This window comes from Eucyclogobius newberryi, unplaced genomic scaffold (assembly GCF_026437365.1).
Source record: "Eucyclogobius newberryi isolate DKJ021-1_F unplaced genomic scaffold, fEucNew1.0.hap1 SCAF_91, whole genome shotgun sequence".
Taxonomy (NCBI): domain Eukaryota; kingdom Metazoa; phylum Chordata; class Actinopteri; order Gobiiformes; family Gobiidae; genus Eucyclogobius; species Eucyclogobius newberryi.
The window spans coordinates 15,823-28,881 of NW_027316534.1; the positions used below are offsets into that span (position 1 = coordinate 15,823).

General features: G+C 51.5%; 1 protein-coding gene across 1 annotated transcript in view; it reads left to right on the forward strand.

Moving 5' to 3' along the window:
- LOC140354518 (polycystin-1-like protein 2) overlaps positions 1-13,059 on the forward strand; it is a 61,371-nt gene that overhangs the window by 11,755 nt on the left and 36,557 nt on the right. The window contains exons 3-6 of the mRNA XM_072439554.1: positions 4,905-5,123; positions 5,296-5,383; positions 8,869-8,991; positions 9,091-9,276. Of these exons, the coding sequence (XP_072295655.1) occupies positions 4,905-5,123; positions 5,296-5,383; positions 8,869-8,991; positions 9,091-9,276 (616 nt within the window). The remainder of the gene's footprint in view (positions 1-4,904; positions 5,124-5,295; positions 5,384-8,868; positions 8,992-9,090; positions 9,277-13,059) is intronic.

The following is a 13,059-nucleotide window of genomic DNA, read 5'->3' on the forward strand; positions in this document are numbered from 1 at the left end:
TGAGGAGAACGACAGGTGAGGAGGACTACAGGTGAGGAGAACTACAGGTGAGGAGGACTACAGGTGAGGAGAACTACAGGTGAGGAGGACTACAGGTGAGGAGAACTACAGGTGAGGAGGACTACTGGTGAGGGGGGCTACTGGTGAGGAGAACTACAGGTGAGGAGAAATACAGGTGAGGAGGACTACAGGTGAGGAGAACTACAGGTGAGGAGAAATACAGGTGAGGAGAACTACAGGTGAGGAGAACTACAGGTGAGGAGGACTACAGGTGAGGAGAACTACAGGTGAGGAGGACTACAGGTGAGGAGAACTACAGGTGAGGAGGACTAAAGGTGAGGAGAACTACAGGTGAGGAGAACTACAGGTGAGGAGAACTACAGGTGAGGAGAACTACAGGTGAGGAGGACTACAGGTGAGGAGAACTACAGGTGAGGAGGACTACAGGTGAGGAGGACTACAGGTGAGGAGAACTACAGGTGAGGAGAACTACAGGTGAGGAGGACTACTGGTGAGGGGGACTACTGGTGAGGAGGACTACAGGTGAGGAGGACTACAGGTGAGGAGAACGACAGGTGAGGAGGACTAAAGGTGAGGAGGACTACAGGTGATGAGAACTACAGGTGAGGAGGACTAAAGGTGAGGAGAACTACAGGTGAGGAGAACTACAGGTGAGGAGAACTACAGGTGAGGAGAACTACAGGTGAGGAGGACTACAGGTGAGGAGGACTACAGGTGAGGAGGACTACAGGTGAGGAGAACGACAGGTGAGGAGGACTACATGTGAGGAGGACTACAGGTGAGGAGAACTATACGTGAGGAGAACTACAGGTGAGGAGGACTACAGGTGAGGAGAACTACAGGTGAGGAGGACTACAGGTGAGAACTACAGGTGAGGAGAACTACAGGTGAGGAGAACTACAGGTGAGGAGGACTTCAGGTGAGGAGAACTACAGGTGAGGAGAACTACAGGTGAGGAGGACTACAGGTGAGGAGGACTACAGGTGAGGAGAACTACAGGTGAGGAGAACTACAGGTGAGGAGAACTACAGGTGAGGGGGACTACAGGTGAGGGGGACTACAGGTGAGGAGAACTATAGGTGAGGAGGACTACTGGTGAGGAGAAATACAGGTGAGGAGAACTACAGGTGAGGAGGACTACAGGTGAGAAGAAATACAGGTGAGGAGAACTACAGGTGAGGAGAACTACAGGTGAGGAGGACTACAGGTGAGGAGAACTACAGGTGAGGAGAACTACAGGTGAGGAGAACTACAGGTGAGGAGAACTAAAGGTGAGGAGAACTACAGGTGAGGAGAACTACAGGTGAGGAGAACTAAAGGTGAGGAGAACTACAGGTGAGGAGAACTAAATGTGAGGAGAACTACAGGTGAGGAGAACTAAAGGTGAGGAGAACTATAGGTGAGGAGAACTACTGGTCAGGGGGACTACTGGTGAGGAGGACTACAGGTGAGGAGAACTACAGGTGAGGAGAACTACAGGTGAGGAGGACTACAGGTGAGGAGAACTACAGGTGAGGAGAACTAAAGGTGAGGAGAACTAAAGGTGAGGAGAACTACAGGTGAGGAGAACTACAAGTGAGGAGAACTACAGGTGAGGAGAACTACAGGTGAGGAGGACTACAGGTGAGGAGAACTACAGGTGAGGAGAACTACAGGTGAGGAGAACTACAGGTGAGGAGGACTACAGGTGAGAAGAACTATAGGTGAGGAGGACTACAGGTGAGGAGAACTGCAGATGAGAAGGACTAAAGGTGAGGAGAACTACAGGTTAGGAGAAGTACAGGTGAGGAGGACTACAGGTGAGAACTACAGGTGAGGAGGACTACAGGTGAGGAGAACTAAAGGTGAGAACTACAGGTGAGAAGAACTACAGGTGAGGAGGATTACAGGTGAGGAGAACTACAGGTGAGGAGGACTAAAGGTGAGGAGAACTATAGGTGAGGAGAACTACAGGTGAGGAGGACTACTGGTGAGGGGGACTACAGGTGAGGAGGACTACAGGTGAGGAGGACTACAGGTGAGGAGAACGACAGGTTAGGAGGATTACATGTGAGGAGAGCTACAGGTGAAGAGAACTAAAGGTGAGGAGAACTACAGGTGAGGAGAACTACAGGTGAGGAGAACTACAGGTGAGGAGGACTACAGGTGAGGAGGACTACAGGTGAGGAGGACTACAGGTGAGGAGAACTACAGGTGAGGAGGACTACAGGTGAGGAGAACTACAGGTGAGGAGAACTACAGGTGAGGGTGACTACAGGTGAGGAGGACTTCAGGTGAGGAGAACTACAGGTGAGGAGAACTACAGGTGAGGAGGACTACAGGTGAGGAGGACTACAGGTGAGAAGAACTATAGGTGAGGAGAACTACAGGTGAGGAGGACTACTGGTGAGGGGGACTACAGGTGAGGAGAAATACAGGTGAGGAGAACTACAGGTGAGGAGGACTACAGGTGAGGAGAACTACAGGTGAGGAGAACTAAAGGTGAGGAGAACTACAGGTGAGGAGAACAACAGGTGAGGAGAACTACAGGTGAGGAGAACTACAGGCGAGGAGGACTACAGGTGAGAAGAACTACAGGTGAGAAGAACTACAGGTGATGAGAACTACAGGTGAGGAGAACTACAGGTGAGGAAGACTACAGGTGAGGAGAACTACAGGTGAGGAGAACTACAGGTGAGAAGAACTACAGGTGAGGAGGACTACAGGTGAGGAGAACGACAGGTGAGGAGGACTACAGGTGAGGAGGACTACAGGTGAGGAGAACTGCAGGTGAGGAGAACTACAGGTGAGGAGAACTACAGGTGAGGAGGACTACAGGTGAGGAGAACTACAGGTGAGGAGAACTACAGGTGAGGAGGACTACAGGTGAGGAGAACTACAGGTGAGGAGAACTACAGGTGAGGAGAACTACAGGTGAGGAGAATTACAGGTGAGGAGGACTTCAGGTGAGGAGGACTTCAGGTGAGGAGAACTACAGGTGAGGAGAACTACAGGTGAGGAGGACTACAGGTGAGGAGAACTACAGGTGAGGAGGACTACAGGTGAGGAGAACTATAGGTGAGGAGAACTACAGGTGAGGAGGACTACTGGTGAGGGGGACTACTGGTGAGGAGAAATACAGGTGAGGAGAACTACAGGTGAGGACTACAGGTGAGGAGAAATACAGGTGAGGAGGACTACAGGTGAGGAGAAATACAGGTGAGGAGGACTACAGGTGAGGAGAACTACAGATGAGGAGAACTAAAGGTGAGGAGAACTACAGGTGAGGAGAACTACAGGTGAGGAGAACTACAGGTGAGGAGAACTAAAGTTGAGGAGAAATACAGGTGAGGAGAAATACAGGTGAGGAGAACTACAGGTGAGGAGGACTACAGGTGAGGAGAACTACAGGTGAGGAGAACTACAGATGAGGAGAACTACAGGTGAGGAGAACTACAGGTGAGGAGAACTACAGGTGAGGAGAACTACAGGTGAGGAGGACTACAGGTGAGGAGAACTACAGGTGAGGAGAACTATAGGTGAGGAGAACTACAGGTGAGGAGGACTACTGGTGAGGGGGACTACTGGTGAGGAGGACAACAGGTGAGGACGACTACAGGTGAGGAGAACGACAGGTGAGGAGGACTACAGGTGAGGAGAACGACAGGTGAGGAGGACTACATGTGAGGAGGACTACAGGTGAGGAGAACGACAGGTGAGGAGAACTACAGGTGAGGAGGACTACAGGTGAGGAGAACTACAGGTGAGGAGAACTACAGGTGAGGAAGACTACAGGTGAGGAGAACTACAGGTGAGGAGAACTACAGGTGAGGAGAACTACAGGTGAGGAGAACTACAGGTGAGGAAGACTACAGTTGAGGAGAACTACAGGTGAGGAGAACTACAGGTGAGGAGAACTACAGGTGAGGAGGACTACAGGTGAGGAGAACGACAGGTGAGGAGGACTACAGGTGAGGAGGACTACAGGTGAGGAGAACTGCAGGTGAGGAGGACTACAGGTGAGGAGAACTACAGGTGAGGATAACTACAGGTTAGGAGGACTACAGGTGAGGAGAACTACAGGTGAGGAGGACTACAGGTGAGGAGGACTACAGGTGAGGAGAACTACAGGTGAGGAGAACTACGGGTGAGGAGGACTACGGGTGAGGAGAACTACGGGTGAGGAGAACTAGTGGTGAGGAGGACTACAGGTGAGGAGAACTACAGGTGAGGAGAACTACAGGTGAGGAGGACTTCAGGTGAGGAAAACTACAGGTGAGGAGAACTACAGGTGAGGAGGACTACAGGTGAGGAGAACTACAGGTGAGGAGGACTACAGGTGAGGAGAACTATAGGTGAGGAGAACTACAGGTGAGGAGGACTACTGGTGAGGGGGACTACTGGTGAGGAGAAATACAGGTGAGGAGAACTACAGGTGAGGAGAACTACAGGTGAGGAGAACTACAGGAGAGGAGAACTACAGGTGAGGAGGACTACAGGTGAGGAGAACTACAGGTGAGGAGAACTACAGGTGAGGAGAACTACAGGTGAGGAGGACTACAGGTGAGAAGAACTACAGGTGAGGAGAACTACAGGTGAGGAGGACTACAGGTGAGGATAACTACAGGTCAGGAGGACTACAGGTGAGGAGAACTACAGGTGAGGAGGACTACAGGTGAGGAGAACTACAGGTGAGGAGGACTACAGGTGAGAAGAACTACAGGTGAGGAGAACTACAGGTGAGGAGGACTACAGGTGAGGATAACTACAGGTCAGGAGGACTACAGGTGAGGAGAACTACAGGTGAGGAGGACTACAGGTGAGGAGAACTACAGGTGAGGACAACTACAGGTGAGGAGGACTGCAGATGAGGAGAACTGTTTGGGTTCCCTCTCCTTAAACAGCCTCATCTCCCCCTCAGCCTCCCGCGCCTCCCCCCGAGGCGGGCGCTCCCCTGGTGGTGTGTGTATGTGGCCTGGCTGCTCGTGGCTGCCTCCTCCTGTGTGTCGGGGTACTACACCATGCTCTACGGACTCAAGTTTGGGAAAGAGAAGTCTATCAGCTGGCTCGTGTCCATGAGCGTGTCCTTCTTCCAGAGCCTGCTGCTCATCCAGCCTCTCAAGGTGAGTCCAGACCCTGAAGTCCAGACCCTCAAGTCCAGACCCTGAAGTCCAGATCCTCAAGCCCAGACCCTGAAGTCCAGATCCTCAAGCCCAGACCCTCAAGTCCAGATCCTCAAGCCCAGACCCTCAAGTCCAGATCCTCAAAGTCCAGACCCTCCTCTGTGTTCTTTAGGTGGTGGGTCTGGCTGTGTTCTTCGCTCTGGTGGTGAAGAAGGTGGAGGACGAGGACCTGGGGGACGTCCAGATCCACAAAGACTCAAGTAAAAAAAACACTTTACTTCACAAACAAAGAGTAAACGTCTTCATTTACTGCATGATTACGACCGCTGTGGCTGTTCTTCTGACCGCTGTGGGTGTTGTTCTGACCGCTGTGGGTGTTGTTCTGACCGCTGTGGGTGTTGTTCTGACCGCTGTGGGTGTTGTTCTGACCTCTGTGGCTGTTGTTCTGACCGCTGTGGGTGTTGTTCTGGCCGCTGTGGGTGTTGTTCTGACCGCTGTGGGTGTTGTTCTGACCTCTGTGGCTGTTGTTCTGACCGCTGTGGGTGCTCCTCTGACCGCTGTGGGTGTTCTTCTTACCGCTGTGGGTGTTGTTCTGACCGCTGTGGCTGTTGTTCTGACCGCTGTGGCTGTTGTTCTGACCGCTGTGGGTGTTGTTCTGACCGCTGTGGGTACTCTTCTGACCGCTGTGGGTGTCCTTCTGACCGCTGTGGGTGTTTTTCTGACCGCTGTGGGTGTTGTTCTGACCGCTGTGGCTGTTCATCTGACCGCTGTGGGTGCTCTTCTGACCGCTGTGGGTGTTGTTCTGACCGCTGTGGGTGTTGTTCCGACCGCTGTGGGTGTTGTTCTGACCGCTGTGGCTGTTCTTCTGACCGCTGTGGGTGTTGTTCTGACCGCTGTGGGTACTCTTCTGACCGCTGTGGGTGTCCTTCTGACCGCTGTGGGTGTTTTTCTGACCGCTGTGGGTGTTGTTCTGACCGCTGTGGCTGTTCATCTGACCGCTGTGGGTGTCCTTCTGACCGCTGTGGGTGTTTTTCTGACCGCTGTGGGTGTTGTTCTGACCGCTGTGGCTGTTCATCTGACCGCTGTGGGTGCTCTTCTGACCGCTGTGGGTGTTGTTCTGACCGCTGTGGGTGTTGTTCCGACCGCTGTGGGTGTTGTTCTGACCGCTGTGGCTGTTCTTCTGACCGCTGTGGGTGTTGTTCTGACCGCTGTGGGTACTCTTCTGACCGCTGTGGGTGTCCTTCTGACCGCTGTGGGTGTTTTTCTGACCGCTGTGGGTGTTGTTCTGACCGCTGTGGCTGTTCATCTGACCGCTGTGGGTGCTCTTCTGACCGCTGTGGGTGTTGTTCTGACCGCTGTGGGTGTTGTTCCGACCGCTGTGGGTGTTGTTCTGACCGCTGTGGCTGATGTTCTGACCGCTGTGGCTGTTCTTCTGACCGCTGTGGGTGCTCTTCTGACCGCTGTGGGTGTTGTTCTGACCGCTGTGGCTGTTCTTCTGACCGCTGTGGGTGTTGATCTGACCGCTGTGGGTGTTGTTCTGACCGCTGTGGGTGCTCTTCTGACCGCTGTGGGTGTTGTTCTGACCGCTGTGGGTGTTCTTCTGACCGCTGTGGGTGCTCTTCTGACCGCTGTGGCTGTTGTTCTGACCGCTGTGGCTGTTCTTCTGACCGCTGTGGCTGTTGTTCTGACCGCTGTGGGTGTTCTTCTGACCGCTGTGGGTGTTGATCTGATCGCTGTGGGTGTTCTTCTGACCGCTGTGGGTGTTGATCTGACCGCTGTGGGTGTTGTTCTGACCGCTGTGGGTGTTGTTCTGACCGCTGTGGGTGTTGTTTTGACCGCTGTGGCTGTTCTTCTGACCGCTGTGGGTGTTCTTCTGACCGCTGTGGGTGTTGATCTGATCGCTGTGGGTGTTCTTCTGACCGCTGTGGGTGTTGATCTGACCGCTGTGGGTGTTGTTCTGACCGCTGTGGGTGTTGTTCTGACCGCTGTGGGTGTTGTTTTGACCGCTGTGGCTGTTCTTCTGACCGCTGTGGGTGTTCTTCTGACCGCTGTGGGTGTTGTTCTGACCACTGTGGGTGTCCTTCTGACCGCTGTGGGTGTTTTTCTGACCGCTGTGGGTGTTGTTCTGACCGCTGTGGCTGTTCATCTGACCGCTGTGGGTGTCCTTCTGACCGCTGTGGGTGTTTTTCTGACCGCTGTGGGTGTTGTTCTGACCGCTGTGGCTGTTCATCTGACCGCTGTGGGTGCTCTTCTGACCGCTGTGGGTGTTGTTCTGACCGCTGTGGGTGTTGTTCCGACCGCTGTGGGTGTTGTTCTGACCGCTGTGGCTGTTCTTCTGACCGCTGTGGGTGTTGTTCTGACCGCTGTGGGTACTCTTCTGACCGCTGTGGGTGTCCTTCTGACCGCTGTGGGTGTTTTTCTGACCGCTGTGGGTGTTGTTCTGACCGCTGTGGCTGTTCATCTGACCGCTGTGGGTGCTCTTCTGACCGCTGTGGGTGTTGTTCTGACCGCTGTGGGTGTTGTTCCGACCGCTGTGGGTGTTGTTCTGACCGCTGTGGCTGATGTTCTGACCTCTGTGGCTGTTCTTCTGACCGCTGTGGGTGCTCTTCTGACCGCTGTGGGTGTTGTTCTGACCGCTGTGGCTGTTCTTCTGACCGCTGTGGGTGTTGATCTGACCGCTGTGGGTGTTGTTCTGACCGCTGTGGGTGCTCTTCTGACCGCTGTGGGTGTTGTTCTGACCGCTGTGGGTGTTCTTCTGACCGCTGTGGGTGCTCTTCTGACCGCTGTGGCTGTTGTTCTGACCGCTGTGGCTGTTCTTCTGACCGCTGTGGCTGTTGTTCTGACCGCTGTGGGTGTTCTTCTGACCGCTGTGGGTGTTGATCTGACCGCTGTGGGTGTTGTTCTGACCGCTGTGGGTGTTGTTCTGACCACTGTGGGTGTTGTTCTGACCGCTGTGGGTGCTGATCTGACCGTTGTAGGTGTTCTTCTGCCCGCTGTGGCTGTTCTTCTGACTGCTCTGGGTGTTGTTCTGACCGCTGTGGCTGTTGTTCTGACCTTCTGACCGCTGTGGCTGTTCTTCTGACCGCTGTGGGTGTTGTTCTGACCACTGTGGCTGTTCTTCTGACCGCTGTGGCTGTTGTTCTGACCGCTGTGGCTGTTGTTCTGACCGCTGTGGCTGTTCTTCTGACTGCTCTGGGTGTTGTTCTGACCGCTGTGGATGTTCTTCTGACCCCTGTGGCTGTTGTTCTGACCGCTGTGGCTGTTGTTCTGACCGCTGTGGCTGTTGTTCTGACCGCTGTGGCTGTTGTTCTGACCGCTGTGGATGTTCTTCTGACCCCTGTGGCTGTTGTTCTGACCGCTGTGGCTGTTCTTCTGACCGCTGTGGCTGTTGTTCTGACCGCTGTGGGTGTTCTTCTGACCGCTGTGGCTGTTCTTCTGACCGCTGTGGGTGTTGTTCTGACCACTGTGGCTGTTCTTCTGACCGCTGTGGCTGTTGTTCTGACCGCTGTGGCTGTTGTTCTGACCGCTGTGGCTGTTGTTCTGACCGCTGTGGCTGTTGTTCTGACCGCTGTGGATGTTCTTCTGACCCCTGTGGCTGTTCTTCTGACCGCTGTGGGTGTTGTTCTGACCACTGTGGCTGTTCTTCTGACCGCTGTGGCTGTTGTTCTGACCGCTGTGGCTGTTGTTCTGACCGCTGTGGCTGTTGTTCTGACCGCTGTGGCTGTTCTTCTGACCTGTTTTCCAGATTCGGGTGCCAGAGAGACAAACATGAGTCTGTACAAACCTCCTCCTGCTGGCGACATCGAGAAGATGAAGAGGAACCGAGAGAAGGAGCAGAAGGCCTACGCTCTGCTCACTGAAATCCTGGGTACGTGACACCAGGGGGCGCTCTGTGTCTGTGTGTTGATGTGTTCTGCGTTTCATCGTACGTGACACCAGGGGGCGCTCTGTGTCTGTGTGTTTTCAGCCTACGTGTGCTTTATGTGGATGCTCCTGCTCTTGGCCTACGGTCAGCGAGATCCAAACGCCTTTTACTTGAACCGTCACATCCTCGGCTCCTTCAGACCTGCTGAAGACCAGAGTCTGAGCCTGGAGCAGGTCTTCCTCTGGACCCAGAGCACCGTGCTGCCCAGCCTCTACGGACCCTACCCAGGTATGGACCCTACCCAGGTATGGACCCTACCCAGGTATGGACCCTACCCAGGTATGGACCCTACACAGGTACCACAGCCTCTTCCTGGGCTAGTGTTGGATCAGGAACCAGTTGACCGCTCAGTCCGCTGGAGACTGACTTTTATTGAAGACACTAAAAAGCATGTTCCCTGAGAAATTAAGAGCTGCGTTACTCCAGAACACTTCGTTAGTCCAGAATACTTTGTTAGTCCAGAATACTGCGTTACTCAAAATACTTTGTTAGTCCAGAATACTGCGTTACTCCAGAACACTTTGTTAGTCCAGAATACTGCGTTACTCCAGAATACTGTGTTACTCCAGAATACTGTGTTACTCCAGAACACTTCGTTAGTCCAGAATACTGCGTTACTCCAGAAAACTTTGTTAGTCCAGAATACTGCGTTACTCCAGAATACTGCGTTACTCCAGAATACTGCGTTACTCCAGAATACTGCGTTACTCCAGAATACTGCTTTACTCCAGAACACTTTGTTAGTCCAGAATACTTTGTTACTCCAGAACACTGCGTTACTCCAGAATACTGCGTTACTCCAGAACTCTGCGTTACTCCAGAACACGGCGTAACTGCAGAATACTGCGTTACTCAAGAATACGGCGTAACTCTAGAATACTGCGTTACTCCAGAATACTGCGTTACTCCAGAATCCTGTGTTACTCCAGAAAACGGCGTTTCTCCAGAATACTGTGTTACCCCAGAATACTGCGTTACTCCAGAACACTGCGTTACTCCAGAATATGGCATAACTCAAGAATACTGCGTTACTCCAGAATACGGCGTAAATCTAGAATACTGCGTTACTCCAGAATACTGCGTTACTCCAGAATCCTGTGTTACTCCAGAAAACGGCGTTTCTCCAGAATACTGTGTTACCCCAGAATACTGCGTTACTCCAGAACACTGCGTTACTCCAGAATATGGCATAACTCAAGAATACTGCGTTACTCCAGAATACGGCGTAAATCTAGAATACTGCGTTACTCCAGAATCCTGTGTTACTCCAGAAAACTGCGTAACTCCAGAATACGGCGTTACTCCATAATACTGTGTTACTCCAGAATACTGCATCACTCCAGAATACTGCGTAACCCCAGAATCCTGCGTTACTCCAGAATACTGCGTAACTCCAGAATACTGCGTTACTCCAGAATCCTGCGTTACTCCAGAATCCTGCGTTACTCCAGAATCCTCCGTTACTCCAGAATACTCCGTAACTCCAGAACCCTGCGTAACTCTAGAACACTGCGTAACTCCAGAATACTGCGTTGCTCCAGAATCCTGCGTAACTCCAGAATCCTGTGTTACTCCAGAAAACTGCGTAACTCCAGAATACTGCGTCACTCCAGAACATTACTTAACTCCAGAACCCTGCGTTACTCCAGAACCCTGCGTAACTCTAGAACACTGCGTAACTCCAGCATACTGCGTTATTCCAGAATCCTGCGTAACTCAAGAATCCTGCGTAACTCCAGAATACTGCGTCATTCCAGGATACTGCGTTACTCCAGAATACTGCATTACCCCAGAATAATGAGTTACTCCAGAATACTGCGTTACTCCAGAATATTGCGTAACTCCAGAATACTGCATTACTCCAGAATCCTGCGTAACTCCAGAATACAGCGTTACTCCAGAATATTGCGTAACTCCAGAACCCTGCGTTACTCCAGAACCCTGCTTAACTCTAGAACACTGCGTAACTCCAGAATACGGCGTTACTCCATAATACTGCGTAACTCCAGAATCCTGCGTTACTCCAGAATACTCCGTAACTCCAGAACCCTGCGTTACTCCAGAACCCTGCGTAACTCTAGAACACTGCGTAACTCCAGAATACTGTGTTACTCCAGAAAACTGCGTAACTCCAGAATACTGCGTCACTCCAGAACACTACGTAACTCCAGAACCCTGCGTTACTCCAGAACCCTGCGTAACTCTAGAACACTGCGTAACTCCAGCATACTGCGTTACTCCAGAATCCTGCGTAACTCAAGAATCCTGCGTAACTCCAGAATACTGCGTCATTCCAGGATACTGCGTTACTCCAGAATACTGCATTACCCCAGAATAATGAGTTACTCCAGAATACTGCGTTACTCCAGAATATTGCGTAACTCCAGAATATTGCGTAACTCCAGAATACTGCATTACTCCAGAATCCTGCGTAACTCCAGAATACAGCGTTACTCCAGAATATTGCGTAACTCCAGAACCCTGCGTTACTCCAGAACCCTGCTTAACTCTAGAACACTGCGTAACTCCAGAATACGGCGTTACTCCATAATACTGCGTAACTCCAGAATACCGCGTCACTCCAGAATACTACGTAACTCCAGAACCCTGCGTTACTCCAGAACCCTGCGTAACTCTAGAACACTGCGTAACTCCAGAATACTGCGTTACTCCAGAATCCTGCGTAACTCAAGAATCCTGCGTAACTCCAGAATACTGCGTCACTCCAGGATACTGCGTTACTCCAGAATATGGCATTACCCCAGAATAATGAGTTACTCCAGAATACTGCGTTACTCCAGAATACTGCATTACTCCAGAATCCTGCGTAACTCCAGAATACTGCGTTACTCCAGAATATTGCTTAACTCCAGAATATTGCGTAACTCCAGAATACTGCATTACTCCAGAATATTGCGTAACTCCAGAATATTGCGTAACACCAGAATACTGCATTACTCCAGAATCCTGCGTAACTCCAGAATCCTGCGTTACTCCAGAATACTGCGTTACTCCAGAATCCTGCGTTACTCCAGAATCCTGTGTTACTCCAGAAAACTGCGTAACTCCAGAATACGGCGTTACTCCATAATACTGCGTAACTCCAGAATACTGCGTCACTCCAGAATACTACGTAACTCCAGAACCCTGCGTTACTCCAGAACCCTACGTAACTCTAGAACACTGCGTAACTCCAGAATACTGCGTTACTCCAGAATCCTACGTAACTCAAGAATCCTGCGTAACTCCAGAATACGGCATTACCCCAGAATAATGAGTTACTCCAGAATATTGCGTAACTCCAGAATATTGCGTAACTCCAGAATACGGCATTACTCCAGAATCCTGCGTAACTCCAGAATCCTGCGTTACTCCAGAATCCTGCGTTACTCCAGAATACTGCGTTACTCCAGAATCCTGCGTTACTCCAGAATCCTGCGTTACTCCAGAATACTGCGTTACTCCAGAATACTGCGTTACTCCAGAATCCTGCGTTACTCCAGAATACTGCGTTACTCCAGAATACTGCGTTACTCCAGAATCCTGCGTAACTCCAGAATACTGTGTTACTCCAGAATACCGCGTAACTCCAGAATCCTGTGTTACTCCAGAACACTGCGTTACTCCAGAACTCTGCGTTACTCTAGAACACTGCATAACTCCAGAATACTGCGTTACTCCAGAATCCTGCGTTACTCCAGAATCCTGCGTAACTCAAGAATCCTGCGTAACTCCAGAATACTGCGTCACTCCAGAATACTGCGTTACTCCAGAGTACTGCGTTACTCCAGAATACTGCGTAACTCCAGAATACTGTGTTACTCCAGAACACTGCGTTACTCCAGAATCCTGCGTTACTCCAGAATACTGTGTTACTCCAGAACACTGTGTTACTCCAGAACACTGTGTTACTCCTGAACCCTGCGTTACTCTAGAATACTGCGTTACTCCAGAATACTGCATTACCCCAGAATAATGAGTTACTCCGGAATACTGCGTTACTCCAGAATC